The sequence below is a fragment of the Scyliorhinus canicula genome, chromosome 20 (assembly GCF_902713615.1).
Source record: "Scyliorhinus canicula chromosome 20, sScyCan1.1, whole genome shotgun sequence".
NCBI lineage: Eukaryota > Metazoa > Chordata > Chondrichthyes > Carcharhiniformes > Scyliorhinidae > Scyliorhinus > Scyliorhinus canicula.
In genome coordinates this window covers 44,388,844-44,410,679 of record NC_052165.1, presented here as the reverse complement: position 1 = coordinate 44,410,679, position 21,836 = coordinate 44,388,844, and the positions used below count along the sequence as shown (strand labels likewise).

Below are 21,836 nucleotides of genomic sequence, written 5' to 3'. Positions count from 1 at the left end.
CGAAGGGCCTGTTCTGTGCTGTACTGTTCTATGTTCTAATGTGATACCCTTTCTCTGTTTGAAGGAGCTTGGCCTTGCTTCACTGGGAGCATCAGATGAAGATATTGAAAAACTATCAACAGTGAGTAATTAAGAAACAGAATGATCAATCCAGAATTAAAATATCTCTAAATGTAACAAAATCAAAATGACTTAACGAACAGAACAAATCCCAATTTATATCTATTAGGGAATTGATAACGCTAAAGTAAATATTTTTCAGCCTTTTTTCAATCTTATGTTAATGTTTGCTAATGGTTTTGAAATGTGTACCCTAAACATCTCAATTCCGGCTTTTTGTATTTGACTTATACCGTAATCTGCTTTATTTATATCACCATTAGGCACTGTTGGTGCATCATTTATTACTGTTGTTGCGATTACAGTATGGGTTACTGTTCTTTTTTAAGAAGTTCCTTAAAACCCACCTCTTTGACCACATTTTTTGTTACCTCACCTAATATCCCCTCAGGTGACCTGTGTCCAATGTTGTTTCTTAAGGTTCCTGTGAAGTGCCTTGGGCATTTTACTATGTTAAAGGTGCTATATAAACGCATAGCGTTTTTGTTAAGGAACTCTTGCCCCAGAACTGTTGTTGGTATAAATGTTGCTTATCAGTAAAGTGATGGAAGGTGTTGTTGACAGCTGTCAAGCAGTACTTACTCGTGGATAACTTGCTCACTGACAATCAGTTTGTATTCTGCCAGGGCCACTCAGCTACTGACCTCATTACAAACATAGACAAAAGAGTAGAATTCAAGAGGTGAGGGTGAGAGTGACTGCCCTTGACATTAAGGCAGCTATTGACCAAGTGTGGCATCAGGGAGCCGTAGCAAAACTGGTCAATGGGAATCAGGGGGAAAACTCTCCGCTGGTTGGAGTCCACTGGTTCGCACAAAAGAAGATTGTTGTGCTGTTTCGATGTTAATCATCTGAGTCCAGGAACATCATTGCAGGTGTTCCTCGGGGTAGTGTCCTCGCCTCAACAATCTTCAGCTGATCATCAATTACTTCTCCATCATAGAATCAGAAGTGGGGATGTTCACCGATGATTGCACAATGTTCAATACGATTTGCGGTGACTCAGATACTGAAACAGTGCATACCCAAATGCAGTAACATTCAGGCTTGGGCTGACAAGTGACCAGTAATATCCATGCCTCAGAGGTGCCAGGCAATGACCATCTTCAACAAAAGAAAATCTAACTATCTCCCCTTGACATTCAAAGGCATTACCGATTCCCACTCATCAAAGGACTTCTTGCCTCTGCTGGCCTCAACTGATGATTGCGGACAGAATTGAATACTCATTGCCAGTTGAATTCATATAAGCTTATTAAAGCTATGTTTTCATTTAAAAAGCTACATACGTTTCAAGACTCAGGACTTGAACAAAAATATACTACCTCGTTGGAGAGAACTTGGCCAGGTTTTCTCTGGGGATGTGCTTTGTGAGCCTTAAAACTCAGGTCAAAACGTTTGACGATTTGTCCCGGGGTTATCGTTCTTGAATCTCGGGGGTGCCGGCTATTTTATAAGGTTTAAGTTAAACAATCCTTTAGTTTCCAGGTGGCATTCGAGCCTGTTCTTCATGTCCAAAATCAAGGGTGTTACCTGCAATGTTGTTGTTACCTTTCCCTGGTTCCCATGTAAATCATTCTGCAAAGAGCTGCAGCTTTCTCTGTTTGCTTGTTTAATGTTAGTCATTGTCCTCTTTTCCTATCATGCCTTACGGCACAATGTTAGTCATTGTCATCTATTCCCATCATGCCGTATGGTTAATGTTGGCAATTGTCCCGCTCAACACTCCCCCCTGTTGATCCACTGAATTGAGCGAAGTGGATCACAAAGAATCTTAGCCAACCCTCTCCATTGGATTTGTATTTTCTTTATTGTCACATGTACCGAGGTACTGTGAAAAGAATTTTTCTGCGAGCAGCTCAACAGATCATTAAGTACAAGAAAATACATAATAGGGTAACACAGGGTACACAATGTAACTACATAACACCGGCATCAGGTGAAGCATACAGGGGTGTAGTATTAATGAGGTCAGTCCATAAGAGGGTCGTTTAGGAGTCTGGTAACAGTGGGGAAGAAGCTGTTTTTGTGCAGCTTCAGACAGACACCAAAGCTCAAGCCATGTTACAATTAATTATAACTATTTAAGGACTTCCGGTTGCGGTGATGCAGAGCTAAGCCGCACGTTCGGTAGCTCCCGCTAATTTTGGTCTTTTGGGCTCTTTTAAGGGCCCGTAGCGGTGCTGGCTGGACTTTTCCCGGTGTGGGAACACATCCACTGAGCTTATCTGCCGGTGGATGGACTGGACCAGGAGCGGAGCGGTTACAAAATTGGCTTTGGAGCAGAGAAAGATGCGAGGCAGGAGAAACAAGATGGCAGCGGGCGGGGAACCGGCAGCAGTGGGTGCAGGAGCAGCAAGAGCTGCTTCAGAGAGCTGAAGGCTGAGCTTTTGGAACCGCTTAAGGCCACGCTGGACAAACTCATGGCGACTCAGACGGCTCAGGGTGCAGAGATCCGAGAGCTACGGCAAAAGGCCTCGGAGAGCGAGGACGAACTCCTAGGCCTGGCAGTGAAGGTGGAGTCGCACAAGGTACTCCACAAGAAATGGCTAGCGAGGATGGAGGAGATGGAGAACCGCTCCCATCGGGAGAACTCGCGGATCCTGGCCCTCCCGGAGGGGCTGGAAGGTTCGGATTTGGGGGCCTATGTGGTTGTGATGTTGAACTCGTTAATGAGCACGGGGTCGTTCCAGGGACCCTTGGAGCTGGAGGGGGCCCATCGAGTGTTGTTGAGGAAGCCCAGGCTGAACGAGCCGCCTATGGCGGTGCTGGTCCGTTTTCACCGCTTCGTTGACCGTGAGTGTGTGCTGAGATGGGCGAAAAAGGAGAGGAGCAGCAAACGGGAGAATGCAGAGATCAGGATTTATCAGGATTGGAGCGCGGAGGTGGCGAAGAGAAGGGCTGGTTTTAATCGAACGAAGGCAGTGCTTCACAAGAAGGGGGTAAAGTTTGGCCTGTTACAGCCGGCTCGCCTCTGGGTCACTTACAAAGACCGCCAGCTTTACTTCAATTCCCCGGAGGAGGCCTGGGCCTTTGTCCAGGCAGAGACGTTGGACTCAAACTAAGGACTGGGGGGCTGGGGACTGATGTACAGAATCCGGAGGTCTTGTCCTCCTGGGTATCCTTTTGTTTTTCTGGTTGTGTTTGTTGATGCCTTTTTCCTTTTTTGCTTTTTTGCTTTTTGGGGCTGTTATTTATTTATTCGGGTGCTTTCTTGTTTTTCACTGGTGGAGGGCTGGGGAGCTGTTCGCGGTCCCGCTGGGTCACGCGCCCTTCTTTTTCCCGCGTGTTGGGTCTGGAGGTGCAGCGGGCGGGACCGGCACTGTGGGGGGGGGGGAGTGGTGGTTGTGTTACATCGGGGGGGGGGGGTCGTTGGGGTGGTGGGAGCAGCCGGGGTCAGCAGAAGTCGGCTGACTTACGGAAGTACGATGGAAGGGATTACGCAGCTATGGGGGGCCCTAGCTTGGGGGGTGGTGGGGGGGGGGGGGGGGGGGGGGGGGGTGAGAGGTCTTGGGGGGGGAATAGGGGGGGTACTAGAGGGGCTGAAGGGGAACTGCTGCTGATGGGGGGGGGTTGGGAGGGGGATCTGCCACCATGGGGAACGGGCCTGGGGGGTTCTGCGGGCACGTGGTAAGCCGAGGGAGAGCTATGGCTGACCGGCGCAGAGGGAGGGGGAAGACCCCCCAGATTCGGCTGGTCACCTGTAATGTGAGGGGGCTGAATGGACCGGTGAAGCGGTCCCGGGTCTTGGCGCATTTGAAGGGGCTGGGAGCGGACGTGGCTATGCTCCAGGAGACGCACCTTAAGGTGGCGGATCAGGTGAGGCTGAGAAGAGGCTGGATTGGACATGTGTTTCACTCGGGGCTAGATGCGAAGAATCGAGGGGTGGCGATTTTAGTTGGCAAGAGCTTGTCGTTTGTGGCGTCGAGTGTGGTGGCGGACAGCTGTGGTAGATACGTAATGATGAGTGGTAGGCTTCAAGGGGAGTGGGTGGTTCTGGTTAATGTGTACGACCCCAACTGAGACGATGCAGGTTTCATGCGGCGAATGTTGAGCCGGATTCCGGACCTGGAGACGGGGGGGGCTTGATCTTGGGAGGGGTTTTTAATACTGTGTTGGACCCAGCTCTGGATCGTTCGAGGTCTAAGAGGGGCAAGAGGCCGGTGGCGGCCTCAGTGCTGAGGGGGTTGATGGATCAGATGGGAGGGGTAGACCCTTGTAGGTTTTTGAGGCCGGGTGGTAGGGAGTTTTCCTTTTTCTCCCATGTCCACAAGGCTTATTCCCGGATTTATTTTTTTATCCTCAGCAGGGCGCTAATCCCGAGAGTGGTGGGGGCTGAGTATTTGGCGATAGTCATATCTGACCACACTCCGCATTTGGTGGACCTGGAGCTGGGGGAGGGGAAGGATCAGCACCGCTGTGGAGGTTAGATGTGGGGCTTCTGTCAGAGGAGGAAGTATGTGGGTGGGTCCATAGGTGCATAGAGGGTTATTTGGAAGCTAATGACAATGGGGAGGTGCAAGTTGGGGTGGTCTGGGAAGTGCTGAAGGCGGTGGTTAGAGGGGAGCTGATATCTATTTGTGCGCACAGGGAGAGGGGGGAGAGGGTTGAGAGGGACAGGTTGGTGGAAGAAATGGTAAGGGTGGACAGGAGGTATGCGGATGTCCCAGAAGAGGGGCTGTTGAGGGAGCGTCGTAGTCTCCAAGCAGAGTTCGATATACTGACCACCCGGAAGGCGGAGGCGCAGTGGAGGAGGGCACAGGGGGCGGTATATGAGTACGGGGAGAAGGCAAGTCGGATGCTGGCCCACCAGCTCCGGAAGCGAGAGGCAACGAGAGAGATAGGGGGAGTCACAGATGCAGGAGGGAACCTGGTGCGGAGTGCTACGGACATTAATGGGGTGTTCAGGTCCTTCTACAAAGAGCTGTACCGGTCGGTGCCCACTAGGGAGGTGGGCGGGATGGACCACTTTCTGGATAAGCTGGAGTTCCCAAGAGTGGAGGAGGAGCGGCTGGAGGGTCTGGGGCCCCTAATCGAGTTGGAGGAGTTGATGGAGGCACTGGGGAGCATGCAGACAGGGAAAGCACCGGGACCTGACGGGTTCCCGGTGGAGATTTATAAGAAGTTCTCAGACTTGCTGGGCCCGTTGTTAGTGAGGATGCTGAATGAGGCGAGGGAGGGGGGGGGCTTTGCCCCCCCCCCCCCTCCCCCCCCCCCCAACGATGCCTAGAGCAATAATTTCACTGATTCTGAAGCGGGATAAGGACCCCCTCCAGTGTGGGTCTTACAGGCCGATCTCGCTCCTCAACGTGGACGCAAAGTTGTTGGCTAAGATACTGTCCAGGAGGGTGGAAGATGTGGTCCCGCTGGTTATCCATGAGGACCAAACGGGGTTTGTGAAGGGGAGGCAGCTGAATGTCAATGTGTGGCGGCATCTTAATATTATGATGATGTCGTCGGCGGATGGGGAGGCGGAAATAGTAGCATCGATGGATGCGGAGAAAGCCTTCGATAGGGTGGAGTGGAGCTACCTGTGGGAGGTGTTGAGGTGATTTGGGTTTGGTGAGGGATTCATTAGCTGGGTGAGGCTGCTGTATAGTTCCCCGGTAGCGAGCGTAGTGACGAATGGGAGGAGGTCGGAGGACTTTTGTCTGTCCCAGGGGACGAGGCAGAGATGCCACCTGTCTCCCCTGCTCTTCGTGTTAGCGATTGAACCCCTTGTCATGGCGCTGAGGAATTCGAAGAACTGGAGGGGGATTGTGCGGGGGGGGGAAAGGAGCACCGGTTGTCGCTGTACGCGGATGATTTACTGTTGTACATCGCGGATCCGGCGGGGGTGGGGGGGGGGGGGGGGGGTGCCAGATTTGTTGAGGATGTTTGGGGACTTTTCGGGCTATAAGCTCAACGTGGGGAAGAGTGAGCTGTTTGTGCTGCACTTGGAGGACCAGGAGAGGGAGATAGGGGAGCTCCCGTTGAAGAGGGCGGAGAGGAGCTTCAGATATCTTGGCGTCCAGATAGCTGGAGCTGGGGGGCCCTGCATAGGCTAAACTTTTCGAGGCTGGTGGAACAGATGGAGGAGGAGTTTAGGAGGTGGGATGCGCTGCCGCTCTCTCTGGCGGGCAGGGTCCAGTCGGTTAAGATGACGGTGCTCCCGAGGTTTTTGTTTCTCTTCCAGTGTCTCCCCATCTTGATTCCGAAGGCTTTCTTTAGCAGGGTTAATAAGAGTATTCTGGGTTCGTGTGGGCGCGGAAGACCCCGAGAGTGAGGAGGGTATTCCTGGAGCGAGGCAGGGAGGTAGGTGGTTTGGCGTTGTCCAACCTGTGTGGGTACTACTGGGTTGCGAATGTGGCAATGATTCGTAGGTGGATGATGGAGGGGGAGGGTGCCGCATGGAAGAGGTTGGAGGTGGCGTCCTGTGGAGGCACTGGTGATGGTCCCGCTCCCACTCCCCCCGGCAAGGTATTCTACGAGTCCAGTAGTGGTGGCTTCCCTCAAAATGTGGGGGCAGTGGAGGCGGCATAGGGGGGAAGTCAAGGCCTCAGTTTGGACCCCGATACGGGGCAACCACCGGTTTGCACCAGGGAGAATAGATGGTGGGTTTTTGAGTTGGCATGGGGCAGGCATCAGGCGGATGGGGGACCTTTTCCTCGACGGGAGGTTTGCGACCTTAAAGGAGTTAGAGGCGAAGTGGGGTCTCCCCCCTGGGAATACTTCCAGGTATATGCAGATTAGGTCGTTTGTTAAGCGGCAGGTGGTGGAGTTTCCACTATTGCCGCCAAGGGGGGTGCAGGATAGGGTGCTCTCGGGGACGTGGGTCGGTGAGGGTAGGATCTCGGCAATTTATCAGGTGATGCAGGAGGGGGAGGAGGCCTCGGTGGAAGAGCTGAAAGCGAAGTGGGAGGAGGAGCTTGGGAAGGAGATTGACGAGGGGACATGGGCGGACGCCCTGGAGAGGGTGAATTCGTCCTCTTCTTGCGCACGGCTCAGCTTAATTCAGCTGAAGGTGCTGCATAGGGCGCACATGACTGGGGCCAGGCTGAGCCGGTTCTTTGGGGAGCGAGGACAGGTGTGGGAGGTGTTCGGAAGGCCCGGCGAATCACACCCACATGTTCTGGTTGTGTCCGGCGATGGAGGGGTTCTGAATAGGGGTGGCGGGGACCTTGTCCAAGGTGGTCGGTTCCAGGGTGGGATCGGGCTGGGGCCTCGCTATCTTTGGGGTAGCATCGGAGCCGGGAGTGCAGGAGGCGAAAGAGGCTGGTATCCTGGCCTTTGCGTCTCTAGTAACCCAACGTAGGATTCTTTTACAGTGGAGGGACGTGAAGCCCCCGAGCCCGGAATCCTGGATTAACGACATGGCCGGGTTCATCAAACTGGAGAGGGTCAAGTTTGCCCTGAGGGGGCGGTGCAAGGGTTCTTCCGGCGGTGGCAGCCCTTTCTTGATTTCCTAGCGGAGTGTTAGGGGGTGGTCGATCTCAGCAGCAACCTGGGGAGGGGTGGGGGGGGGGATTATGGGTCTGTTAAGGGGGTTTGTTTTTGCAACTGTATGTTTGTTACTTTTTTGTTATTAATTTATTGCTTTGTATGGGGGGGGGGCTTTTCTTTCTGTTTTTTCTATGCCTTGTTTATTGTATTGTTGGGAGAAAATTTGTTGTTGAAAAATTTGAATAAAATTTTTTTTTTAACTATTTAAATCAATTACATTAATGTGTATATATAAATAATTATTCATTGGCATATAATTTTCCCATCAATCATTCCCGTTTTTTCAGAAACAACTCCATCTCTAATTTCTCATCCATCTTAATTTTCCAGTGCTTTAACATCATAATATGAGTTTGATACGATAAAATAATAAGCATGGCTATTATTAATAAATGCAATATAATTCTTTCTGATGAGTAAAGCTGAACATTTTTCCCCAGTTCCACATATCATTCCACCGACTAGTTTATTTAACTTCATTTACATCAGTTTTGATTACACTTACTTTTTGTAACACTTACTGATATGTCATATGAAAATCTTTAAGGCACTTTTTAATATTTCTAAAGGTTTCTGGCAATAATTGTATATTTGTCATATATTTTTCCCAATACTCCTTAAATTCAGATTTAATTTCTTCCATGACATCAACTAACTCAATTTTACCAATTCTAGCTGAAACCTGGGGTTTTATGCAAAATGTGCAAATTTCTCAACAGGGCAGATTCTGGTCCCATACCAGTATCTCTTCAGTGAGGTGGTAACAAAATATTCTCCAGTATCCATATGTGCAACCCTTGTGATCTCTGTGTTTAGGGTTCAAACTTCTAGAGTACAAGTTATATTCTCATTTGTCTTAAGTCCACATTTGGTTTGATTGGAGCGGCATATTGGATATGGACTGGTTAAAATTTTGCTGACTTGCTGATATTTGTCCAGCATAGTTCCTATTAATGTTTTGTTCCTTATCTAGGGGGAATGTGACAACCATAATATAATTATCACGTTTGTTCCAAATTCCTCCGAACCATGCTTAAAATTTCACATTTAACTGGTCTTGTTGAATTCCCCCAAATTCACAATTAAGCCTTATATAAATTAACATAGACCGATACATAATCATAGATACACAATTCTCCGGGCAATTTAGAACAAATCAGCTGTGCGCTGAAAAGGTTAATTTTCCTACAGAACCTAAAGGGGGAAGAGAGTAGGCGGGGAAACTTGGCACGCCATTGCATCCCTTTATGTAAGTTAAAAACTTCTTTTGTTCTATTCTTTCCTATTTTACTCAAATTTCATGTCTTTTGTTTTCTATTCTTTTTTATAACCAATTTTAATTTCCAATTTTTGCTACTTAATCAAAGTTACAAGAGATATTTGGTGAAACAGGTTTTTAACTGACTTTTTTACATCTCAAATATTTTTAAAGACTCAAATTGGATTGCTGGCAAAGCTGCCTTATCTTTCTGTTTTGGAATAGGCTGAGGCATCGCCCTCAAACATTGTCTACTTGGCCTTGGTTTCAGGCTTGCAAAAATGATTTTTTCCACAGACAGAATTTCTTTTAAACAGAAACTCACAGCATTTAAAATTAAATTAATTTTAGTTCCCTTTCCAAACTAATTCTTTATTCACTTCGTTCAATCTTTCCATCAATTTTCTATCATCCAACCTCCATAAATACTGCGAAGAATTTGATTTTAATTCTGGTCTCAATCATTAGGTTTTTCTTTTATTATCTGGTGAGTTGTTTTTGCATGTCCTTTCAGTATTTTCACAATGCCTCACCTTGATTGATTAGTTTCTTCATTTCCTTAGATATTTTGATTAACGTTTTTGTTTAATTTCCTGACATACTTTTCACTTGCCTTGTTAAAGATTTAAATTTTTCATTCAGATTTTGCAGGTTTGAAGTGTTAACCGTAGTCATTCCTGTACTGTACATTGCATCTCTCTTACCCGTCATTCTCTACCTCTTGGCCGAACAATGTTTTAGTCTGTCGATGGTACAGTCTCTTGATCTGGGCAGGAGACCAATCCGGGAATCCTACTTTTGATATATTGGTACTGATTCATGGTATACATCATCATAAAGTGTTTTTCCAATATTCCTCAAGACAACACCATTTCCAGATCTTTATAGTTCTCACAGTCGATTAATTTTTGTGGTTTCTCACTCAACGGACACTGTTTCATAGAATCATAGAACTTACAGTGCAGAAGGAGGCCATTCGGCCCATTGCGTCTGCACTAGCCCTTGGAAAGAGCTCTACTTAAGCCCACACCTTCCATAAACCAGTAATGCCACCTAACCATTTTGGACGCTAAGGCGTAAGTTCGCATGACCAATCCACCTAACCTGCACATCTTTGGACTGTGGGAGGAAACCGGAGCACCCGGAGGAAACCCACACAGATACGGGGAGAAAGTGCAAAACGCCACGCAGACAGTCACACGAGGCTGGAATTGAACCCAGGACCCTGGAGCTTGAGGTAGCAGTGCTAACCACTGTGCCGCCATGCTTTCACAGTTCCTGCTTTGTGAGTCTTGGATATCGTGGCTTAACTTTCAGAGATGGTTATCTCCGTTAAAGCTATGAATTGGATCTGATTTGTTTATTGTCACGTGTCCATCATTTTGTACCTATTATTGAGATCATGATAGTATATGCTCTTACAGTTTTGATATTGCTCGCCAGCCTCTAATTATCTTTGAAGTCCTCCATTAAATCACCTCTTAACTTTATCCGTTCCAAAGAAAACAGTTCTAACATTTCCAATCTCTATTCATTACTGAATTCTCTCATCTCTGGTAACATTCGGGAAACCTCTGTGCTTTTCCGAATCCCTTACATGCACCTTGAAGTTTTGTGTCCAAGTTGAGCACAATACTGCCAGCTAAGGCCTAACCAGTATTTTTTTTTAATTCACAGAATGTGGGAATTGCTGGTGAGGTCAGCATTGCCCATCCCTTGATTTATAAATCTCTGGCATGAAAGGGCAGCACGGTAGCACAAATGGCTAGCACTGTGGCTTCACAGAGCCAGGGTCCCAGGTTCGATTCCCTGCTGGGTCACTGTCTGTGCAGTGTCTGCATGTTCTCCCCGTGCCTGCGTGGGTTTCCTCTAGGTGCTCCAGTTTCTTCCTGCAGTCCAAAGACGTGCAGGTTAGGTGGATGGGACATGATGGGCGGGATTCTCCCCTACCTGGCAGGGAGGGCGGTCCCAGCGCCGAGGAGTGGCGTGAACCATTCCGGCGTCGGGCTGCCCGGAAGGTGTGAAATCCTCTGCACCTTCAGGGGCTAGGCCGGCGCCGGTGGGGCTGGTGCCGTGCCAACCAGCGTGGAAGGGGCTTGGCGCCGCACCAACCGGGTTCGCGCATGCGCGGGAGCGCCAGCGTGTGCGCAGGGGGGGTTCGTCTCCACACCGGCCATGGCGGAGGTCCACAGCAGTCGGTGCAGAGGGAAAGAGTGCCCCCAGGGCACAGGCCGGCCCATGGATCGGTGGGCCCCGATCACGGGCCAGGCCACCATGGGGTCACCCCCCTGGGGCCCGTGCCCTCCGAGGACCCCGGAGGCCGCCCACAGAGCCAGGTCCCGCCGGTAATTACCAGGTCTAATTTAGGCCGGCAGGACCGGCCTAAAACAGGCGGCCGCTCTGCCCATCGTGGGCCGGAGAATCGCCGGCAGGGGCGCTGCTAGCGGCCGCCGACCGGCGCGGCACGATTTCCACCCCCGCCAAAATCCCGGCGCCGGAGAATTCGGCAGCCAACAGGGGCGGGATTCACGCCGCCCCCCCCCCGCCCTCCCCCCCCCGGCGATTCTCCGGCCCAGGGGGAGGGGGGGAGGGGGTCGGAGAATCCCGCCCGATAAATTGCCCTTAGTGGCCAAAAAGGTTAGGAGGGGTTGTTGGGTTATGGGAATAGGGTGGAAGTGAGCGCTTCAGTGGGTCGGTGCGGACTCGATGGGCCGAATGGCCTTCTTCTGCACTGTATGTTCTATGTTCTATGATCTTTTTGATTTGAACTTTGTAAAACACTGGTTAAACCTCAGCTGGAATATTTTGGGAAATTCTTGGCAACGCATTTCAGGAAAGTCACAAAGACACCGTTACAGTTAGTATTACTGAGTGTGTATTGTGCAAATACTGCTGTTTCCTGACATGCATGATACCCAACTCTCGGACTTTACCACTTTCGGAATAAAAAGGATTTGTCAATTCTACCTATTGGATACATACTGGAATTTACACCCGCGACACTGAAAAATAAATTCATATTCATAGCCATCTATAATTTGGTGTCATTGGTTTCTTGAAAAATATTTTATTGAGGCATTTGTATTATAAATATCAACAAAATAAGCAACCACACACCAAACCAACAACACAAATTTGGTATCATTTCTAAAGTACCAATAAAATGGAGTTAATATATAGATTAACCACAATTTAATTGAATAGTAGAACAGGTTTGAGGGGTGAATCCTGTGATCCTTGTATAATTTGTTGTTTGTTTATATAGCTTTACTGGTTCACAATAGAATTCGGGCTCTGTAAACAGAATGGAGTCCTGAAAGCTTATGGAGCTGGATTGCTTTCTTCCTATGGAGAGCTGATGGTAAGTACCCAATAATTGAATAATTCAATAGGAAATACAAAAAGAGTTGTAAACGTACAGAGAGAACAATTTACACTGTTTGCTTTTGGACGCACAGCTCCAGTACATTTTTCACAAATGTGCCTGCAGTTTCACTATTCATTCATGGGTGCTCTGCCTAAATGCAGGTCCTTGGCTCATTGTCTGCTGATGCATCAAACTGAATTGTTCCTTGACAGGTTTCTTTCAGTGGTGGTTTGCTATTGTCTTCCACTCTCAGGGACTGGGTGATGAGGCAGGTTCCCAAGTCTACCGCAGTTGGAACAAGAATCAAAACCTACACGGCTGGCACCATTCTGCACCACACACTAGCTGTCTAGCCAACTGAGCGAACCGGCCCCATAATTTCACGATAAAAAATAGAGCATTATCTAATAGAATAGAATTAGAACCATAGAATTATTACAGTACAGAAGGAGGCCGTTTGGCCTATCGAGTCTCCACCGACCTTCTGAAAGAGCACCCTACCAAAGCCCATTCTCCAGCACGATCCCCGCAACCCTACGTAATCTGAATGAAATGAAATGAAAATTAAAATCGCTTATTCTCACAAGTAGGTTTCAATGAAGTTACTGTAAAAAGCCCCTAGTTGCCGCATTCCGGCGCCTGTTCAGGGAGGCTGGTACGGGAATTGAACTGTGCTGCTGACCTGCCTTGGTCTGCTTTAAAAGCCAGCTATTTAGCCCAGTGTGCTAAACCAGCCCCTAACACGTACTCATCTTTGAACACTAAGGGGCAATTTATCATGGCCAATCCAACTAACCTCCACATCTTTGGACTGTGGGAGGAAACTCCAGAGGAAACCCACACAGTCATGGGAAGGCAGGAATCGAACCTGAGTTCCTGGCGCTGTGAGACAGAAGAGCCATTGTGCCAACCAAATTGCCCTTGAGAGGGTGGTGGGAAGGCCCTTCATAACAATTGAGCGGCTTTTTATGTTGTGGGTCAGCAATCACATACATGGACAGACCTGGTAAGGGTGGCAAACATCCTTCCCTCAAGGATATTAATGAGCAAGATGGGATTTTACAACAATCCAGTGGTCACCATTGCTGAGACTAGCTTTTTATTCCAGATTTATTTAATTCACTGAATTTACATTCACCAGCTGCCATGATTGGATTTATGGATTATTCGTCAAAGTCTCTGGATTATTCATTCAATAGCATAACTGTTGTGATAGGTTGGCTGCCTGTGTAAAACGATGATGAGTCAGCAGCCTGTTTTGCAATGATTTCCATATTCATAAAAATTGTGAGATAAATAAAACTGGCTGCCTACTCGCTCTCAAATTGTTTTGCACAAGGCCGTAGGTTCTTTCTTTCCCTCTCTCCACTTCTTATTCTCTCTCCACCCTTTTAAAAAGCACCTCTTTGACCTTTGATTTTCTCTGGATCCTCATTTAAACATTATTGGGATTTGTCACGTGACATTCGCACTGGTGATGAACAGGCCAACAGAATGCCAGTCAGTAAAAGAAAATCTAAATACTGCGGATGCTGGAAAACTGAAACCAAAACAGAAAATACTGGAAATACTCAGCATGTCTGGGCAGCATCTGTGGAGAGAGAAACAGAGATGACGGACAGAATTCTCCGGCCTTCCTGAGGCGTGTTCCTCGGAGGCTGGAGGCAGCCCGTCATTGGCCAGCAGCGGGATCTACTGGTCCCGCCGCTGTCATGGAATTTCCCATTGAATCCACCCCAGGATGCCGGGAAACCCCATTAGCGGGATCGGAAGATCGCTCCGGCACGAACAGCCGGAGGATTTCGTCCATTATTCTGAAGAAGGGTCATATTAAACTTGAAGCGTTAACTCTCTCCACAGATGCTGCAGTCCTGTTGCGTATTTCCGGCAATTTCTGTTTTGATTTCAGAATGCCCTCCTGTACTAGACATTGAGTAGGTTTCACACTCCTATGTTTGATGTGATGGAAGACCGACTGAATGATACTTTCTGTTCTATACAGTATTCCTTATCGGGTGAACCACAATACAAAGCTTTCGATCCTGATGTCACAGCGATGCAAACCTATCAAGATCAAACTTTCCAGCCAGTCTACTTTGTGTCAGAGAGTTTTGAAGATGCAAAATCCAAACTCAGGTAAGAAAACAGATCAAATCCCACAATTTGTACACAAACCATTGAACCAATGGTAATTAAGAATAGGGGAGCACTATATTTTAACATGTAGGCAAAAATAGAAATTAAGTTCTTTTGAAATCAGTCACAGTGCTCCATACAGATAAAGATCGAGCAACACTTTCAGTAGCCCAATAAAACAATTTAATCATTTTATCCAGAACAAGGGGGGTAGAAGTAGAGCCAGGCCATTCCAGTTATGTCAGGAGCACCTCTTCACACAATCTGCAACTTTCTCCCTCAATAGGCCTCAGCTGCTGGGAATCAATTGAAAATGTTCAAGATTAAGTTTCACAGATTTTGTTCAGTTGAGCTTCTTAAAGGCTATGGAAACAGGATGGGTCAATGGAGTTAAGATGCAGATCAGCCAGATCTAACTGGATGACAGAACAAGCTCGAGGGACCTTCTCTTGTTCCAATAGGGATAAGGATACAGATTGGAATAAAAGTTAAAAATGCTGAAAATATACAGCAGGTCAGCCAACACCTGAAAAAGATGGATTAACATTCCTGGGCTAGAATCTTTTTGAGAGTTCCATTGATATTCAGATTGAAGGACCACACCCAAACATTACACCGCCTTTTCCTCTTACATTTACTGATTATCTCATATTCAATGAAGAAAATTTGCATTTCTTTAACTCCTTTCACAACCTCAGGACATCCCAAAGTGCTTTGAAACCTTTTGTACTGTGAAGTACTTTTGAAGAGTTGTCCCTGTTGTGATATAGGAAATATGGTAGGAAGTTTTGAGCACAGCAAGCTCCCATAGACAACAATGCTTAAATGATTAACTACAGTATTGGTGAGGACACGAGGGATAACTCCTTTACTCTTCTTCGGAACAGAGGGAAAGGGTCTCTTATTGTCCACTAGTTGGGACCATAATTTAAGGACTCATCTTCAGGAACCATACTTACCTGGAGTGTGTGCTCGAGCTTCTGTAGTGAGAGCGCAGCCCACAGCTGACACCATGATGCTTCAGCTTTCTCCTCCCAATGTCAGTCTCACCTGTGGTAGGGTGGGTCCAGTGCAACCATTCAGGTGGTGGTGGTGGCTTATTATGGTTCAACAGACAGTCTGAGTTGCCATGGTAACATGCATGTTGTAGTCTGGAGGTATGGACAGGGATGGTAGAGGCTCCAGTGTTCTTACCATCACATGAATGGCCAGGAACCTCTCCTGTTTCTGCTGCCTGAGCCAGGTGTATTGCCAACACCTGAAAAAGATGGATTAACATTCCTGGGCTAGAATTGGGTAAGTTTTGTTAAGCAGTGATTTTTGGCACTGTCTGGACATCTCTCTAGCTTCCAGACTGGGGTCTTGGTAATTGCGGGCTTCCGGGCAGGGATCTCTCTTATGGGGGCTTCCAGGCCGGAGTCTCTGTAATGGAGGGCTTCCAGGCAGGAGTCTCTGTAATGGAAGGCTTGGGGAGGGGTCTCTATAATGGAGGGCTTCCAGGCAGGGGTCTCTGTAATGGAGGGCTTCCAGGCAGGAGTCTCTGTAATGGAGAGCTTCCAGGCAGGGATCTCTGTAATGGAGGGCTTCCAGGCAGGGGTCTCTGTAATGGAGGGCTTCCAGGCAGGAGTCTCTGTAATGGAGGGCTTGGGGAGGGGTCGCTATAATGGAGGGCTTGGGGAGGGGTCTCTGTAATGGAGGGCTTCCAGGCAGGAGTCTCTGTAATGGAGAGCTTCCAGGCAGGGGTCTCTGTAATGGAGGATTTCCAGACGGGTCTCTGTAATGGAGGACTTCCAGGCCGGAGTCTCTGTAATGGAGGGCTTCCAGGCAGGGGTCTCTGTAATGGAGGGCTTCCAGGCAGGGGTCTCTGTAATGGAGGGCTTCCAGGCAGGGGTCTCTGTAATGGAGGGCTTCCAGGCAGGAGTCTCTGTAATGGAGGGCTTCCAGGTAGGGGTCTCTGTAATGGAGGGCTTCCAGGCAGGGGTCTCTGTAATGGAGGGCTTCCAGGCAGGGGTCTCTGTAATGGAGGATTTCCAGACGGGTCTCTGTAATGGAGGACTTCCAGGCAGGGGTCCTTGTATTGGGGGGCTTCCAGGCAGGGGTCTCTGTAATGGAGGACTTCCAGGCAGGGGTCTCTGTAATGGACGACTTCCAGGCAGGGGTCTCTGTAATGGAGGATTTCCAGACGGGTCTCTGTAATGGAGGACTTCCAGGCCGGAGTCTCTGTAATGGAGGGCTTCCAGGCAGGGATCTCTGTAATGGAGGGCTTCCAGACCGGAGTCTCTGTAATGGAGGACTTCCAGACAGGGGTCTCTGTAATAGAGAGCTTTAAGGCAGGGGGCCCTGTAATGGAGGACTTCCAGGCAGGGGTCCTTGTATTGGGGGGCTTCCAGGCAGGGGTCTCTGTAATGGAGGACTTCCAGACAGGGACTTTGTAATAGAGAGCTTTAAGACAGGGGGCCCTGTATTGGAGGGATTCCAGGCAGGGGTCTCTGTAATGGAGGACTTCCAGGCAGGGGTCTCTCTTATGGGGGCTTCCAGGCAGGGGTCTTTGTAATAGGGGACTTCTAGGCAAGGGTCTTTGTAATAGGGGGCTTCCAGGATGGGACCTCACTCATGAGGGAGCTTCCAGACAATGGTCTCGGTAATCGGGGGCTTCCAGGCAGAGATCTCTTTAGAGTTTAAAAGAATGAGATAAGATCTACCTGAGGTATACAAGATGCTAAAAGGTATGGGTAAAGTAGGTGTGAAGCAGATGCTTCCTCTTGTGAGCATTCTAAAATGAGAGGTCATAATCTTAAAATAAGAGGTAGCAAATTTAAAACAGATTTGAGGAAAAACTACTTCGCCCAAAGGGTTGTCAATCTGTCAAAATTGCTACCCCAGAGTGCGGTTGATGCAGGGGCAGTGAGTAAATTTAAAGAGGAGTTGGACAGATTTTTAATTAGTAATGTGTTGAAGGATTATGGAGAATGGGCAGGATGGTGGAGTTGAGGCCAGGATGGGATCAGCCATGATCACATTGAGGGTGTTAGGTTTGGGAGGTTAAATTACCTACTCCCACTCCTAGGTCATGTGTTCTAGGGAGGAGCTCCTCTGGCTGATTTTGCAATACAGCTTTTGGTATGTAACATTGTAGGTAGAAGATGAGGAACGTAAGAGCCATGATACAATGGGGGGAGTAAACTTGATGGGCCCTGTGGCTTAATTCTGCTCCTATATCTTATGAACTTATGAACCTGTAAATTCCTAGAAAGGGAAACCACATCAGCTGGGTTTAAACCTCCTTAGATCTTTGACGAGCAATGCTTTCATTCATATCAATGTGAAATTGATTTTACTAGCTGTGATTAACAGCTTGAGCACACAGCCAGCTATCTGGATTGTTTAATTTCATTTCCCTTCATGCTTGAGTGGATTTCAAGTAGGCAGCTGTGAAACTAACAACACTGTTTATAAACATCTAGCTATGATTGCACCACATCAAATACAGTTAAGTGCTCTTACTTCCTCTTTTTCTCTGCAGAAAGCAGTGAGGTCTCTCTTATGGGGGGCTCTGATGGAGGTTTCTCTTATTGGAGGGTCTCTGGTGGGGGTTTCTCTTATGGGAGGTCTCTGGTGGGGGGCTCTTTTATGGGGATCTCTTTTATGGCGGGTCTCTGGTGGCACTCTCTCTTATGGGGTCTCTGGTCAGTGTCTCTTATGGGGACTTTCTGGTGGAGGTTTCTGTTATTGGGGGTCTCTGATGGGGGTCTCTTTTATGGGGGTCTGACTTATGGGGCTCTCTCCTATGGGGATCTCTGGTGGGAGGTCTTTCTTGTGTGGATTTTCTGGTGGAGGGTTGTCTTATGGGCGTTCCGGTGGGGGGTCTCCCTTATGGAAGGTCTCTGATGGGGATATCTCCTATAGGGGGTGGGTTCTGGTTGAAGTCTCTTTAATGAGGGCTTTCAGGTGGGGGGGGGAGTTATCTTATAGGGGTCTCTGGTGGAGATCTCTGTAACGGGCTGTCCGGTGGGGAATGGGTTGAGTCACCCCCGTCCTGTGGGGGGTGACCCAGAAAATACTGTGTGGTGGGAAGGCGGAATTGTGTTGCTATTAGCGTCTTCTAAAGACTGACACAAAGTATTTATTTAACTCCTTTGCCATTTCCTGGTTCCCCATTATTATTTCCCCAGTCACGTTCCCTCAGTGTGTGTTAGAAGGATTTGCAGGTGAACACACGTCCTGACCAAGTTACAAACCTTCTTTGGCCATCAAATGCTGAAGTGGGACTTGAACCCAGAGCTTCTGGCTCAGAGGCTGGGACAATATCCAGGGGAACCATTCTATTGAGAGGAAAATGCACAAAGCGGGATTTATTACGCGGTTCCTTGTTTCAGTCAGTACCACTAGTTTTCCTTTTTCTTTCCGAACAGAAATTATGCATCGAAGATTAAGAAGACTTTCTCACTCCACTATGATCCACTGACCTGCAGTGTGGAGATACTGGACAAACCACACAAGGTCAAAAAAGCTCTTAACCAGGTCGCGGATGAGCTGAAAAATCTCTGCTTTGCTCTTGATAAACTTGCTTAAAAGAAGATTTCCCACAAGGGGTTTGAACTTCCAAGAGGTTTTCCGTCAGATCCCCCTCCTGTGACCTGGACAAAAACTCAGTGGAAAGCCTGCCGAGGTGAAAGGTGATCGGGAAAAAGAGTGACCCCAATAAAACTTAATAAAAATCCTGAAACTGGACTCTAGACAGTTCAGATTAAATCTGAACTGTCTTGAGTTCAGCAACGTACAACAAATATGTAGAATCGCTGGGTTTGCGTGTAAGGATTTGTGTGTGTGTGTGTATATTAGTATTTATGTGTGTATAGGTGGGTAATAATCCACCCTTAATCCTTGTTGGATAATTAGAAAGCACAGTAAATAGACTGGCAATCAATAACAGCACAGATTTATTTGAAGAAAGCAATAGTAAAATGTGCCGAAAACAAAGGTCGTTTTATGGGATTTATATTTGTATTGGTAAATATTAGAAATAAGGTATAGTTTTAAGTGATTTAATTTAATGGGATGTATTCTCTGCCGCCCGCTGCCAGTAGCAGGTTTCCCAATCTTCTGGAAAATGAAGCGTCGGCTTAAAAACGCCCCTTTGATGCTCCCGTCCCTGCGACAGCAGCAACAGCAAGATACACGGCCCGCGTCAGCGGCACCATGCAAAGCCGCAATTTGCTTGGATTTAATATGATTAACAGGCTGGATGTCTGATGCTCCATTTCTCCCCCGCTCCCCCCTCCTCTTTCCCCCCTCCCCCCATGATGCTCCAGCCCTCTTAGTCTGGAGTCATGTGGGTGTGAAGCGGTGCAAGTATTTACGAGCAGTACCCAGGCACAATGGCCGTTGAAGATGAGCAAGGAGGTCAGAAAGATTTTTCAACATTTTAGGTTTACTGGTGGGTATATGCCTGGACCTCAGGGAGTAGCAGGATAATTACTTGGTGGCAAGTGCGTGGACTCGGGGTGTCCCCCTCTGGATCGGGGTGACCTGGCTAAGACCCCCATTGCTGCATAATTTCATTTTGGCCTGCCCCCGAGCTGCAACTTACAGGCTCCTGGCTGTTGAGACTGCTCACTGCTCACAGCATCCTGGAAATGCTCTGAGTGCTTTTGGTCACGTGGCAGCCCACCCAGCCAGCCCTTCTGGAAACCTTCATACTCAGGATTATCATCAAGGGGATGGGCGTGGTCATTCCCCATCCCCGGCTCACCAGGCGTTGGCATTCCTCAGTGCACTCCTTAGAAGCCCAGCTCCACAGCAGAGGAATCAGGGGAATATTAGAGCTTACCCTAAACAAAGGAAACCTGCACCATGACCACTGGAACCCTCTCTGGCACACAGACCCTCTCAGAGCGAATTCTCACCAGTAACACTTTTAGCTAACCCACCCCTGAGGGTCACAAGATGTCTCCAAGCCCTCCCCGTCCACCGTACCCCTGATCCCATCCATCCCACCCGGCCAGGAAACCTGTGCGTAAATCCCAGGCTCCACATAACACTACAGCGAAGGTCCCAAGAAATGCACTCATCCCTCGCTCATCCTCATCGGTTGGGCCTGCTCACACACGCCACTTAGCATGGCGATAAATGACTGCACAATATGAACAGCTCCACCTGTTACACAAGTTGCTACCCGCCTGGTGGGGTAGCACAAGGCTCCCCCAGCGAGAAGACTCACAGTAGACTTCACTGGGAGATACAGAACAGGGGCCAGAGAGGCTATCACAAACACTCATTACCGCAGCCACCGGTATCCTTGTTGGCAGGAATTGGTGGTGGGGATAGAGGCCAGATGCCAGTCACTAATGGGGACAGGGCTGCAGTGTGGACTAGATCATCACAAAAGGGCCACAGGAGTGGGGGGTTGGGAGGGGGGCATGTTGAGGATGGCGCAGGAGTCCAACTTAGGGCGACCAGGTAACCTGATGCCATTGGATGGTCAAATGAATCCTCTCCTTGCTGACATTCCCCGAGTCTCTCCCCCCTTCCCCTTCCCAGCCTCCACAGAGAGATGGATTGCAGAGTACAGCCAGCTATGCTTCCTATTCACCTGGCTACTGGTGCCGTTGCGGATGCACGGCGGCGAGAGCTCCAGGGCCAGTCCAGGGAGGACCCGGCATAAAAGGAACCTGCCCCAGAAGTGCAGGGGGCAGCCAGTGAGGATTGTGCCAGCCGTGCAACCGGCTGAGGAGGAGGTGCGAGGGAGGCTCCACATCAGGGCACGGGTATACTGTCAGCGTCTGTCCTTCGAGGAGCCGCCGGACCCTGTGTGCTGCTGACAACTCCGGCTCACCAGGGAAAGTGTGCGCCACCTGTGCCAGATACCAGTGCAATGGCCGTCAAGGTGACAGTCGCCCTGAACTTTTATGCCTCTGACTCATTCCAGTATTCAAGCAGGAACCTGTATGGGATATCTCAAATATCTCAGGTGCATCCACGCTGTTATGGATTTCCCTTGCACCCAGGCATCAGACAACACCATCTTTAACCTAGAGCAGGCCCAATAGGATTCCCAAGCAGTAGGATTTTCCAAAATTGCTGGCATGCCCAAGGTCCAGGGGGTGATTGATGGCATGCATGTCGCCCTCAGAGCATGGGTCCGACATGGGAGTCCTTCATCAATAAGAAGGGGTTCCTCTGCCTGAATGTGCAGTTAGTGTGTGACCACCAGCTACGAATCATGCATGTCTGTGCCTGATATCCAGGCAGCGTGCACAACGCATACAGCCTGGCGTATTTGTTGATTCCCAACACCCTTGAGACACTCCCTCAGGTGAGGGGTTGGCTAATGGATGACAAATGTTACTCCCTTTCCCTCAGTCCTTCCACCCTCTCTCTGCCCTACCCCTCTCTCCCCTCGTGCCCATCCTCACACCCGTCAGATAGAGGTTGGAGGTAGATTGGACTGATTGTGCAAGAATATTTACAATG

General features: G+C 48.7%; 1 protein-coding gene across 1 annotated transcript in view; it reads left to right on the top strand.

The window, feature by feature from the left end:
- th2 (tyrosine hydroxylase 2) overlaps nucleotides 1-19,610 on the top strand; it is a 39,382-nt gene extending 19,772 nt beyond the window's left edge. Inside the window, exons 9-12 of the mRNA XM_038781235.1 lie at nucleotides 65-121; nucleotides 12,126-12,221; nucleotides 14,230-14,363; nucleotides 18,776-19,610. Of these exons, the coding sequence (XP_038637163.1) occupies nucleotides 65-121; nucleotides 12,126-12,221; nucleotides 14,230-14,363; nucleotides 18,776-18,935 (447 nt within the window). The 3' untranslated portion in view covers nucleotides 18,936-19,610. The remainder of the gene's footprint in view (nucleotides 1-64; nucleotides 122-12,125; nucleotides 12,222-14,229; nucleotides 14,364-18,775) is intronic.
- Nucleotides 19,611-21,836: the final 2,226 nt, after the last annotated feature.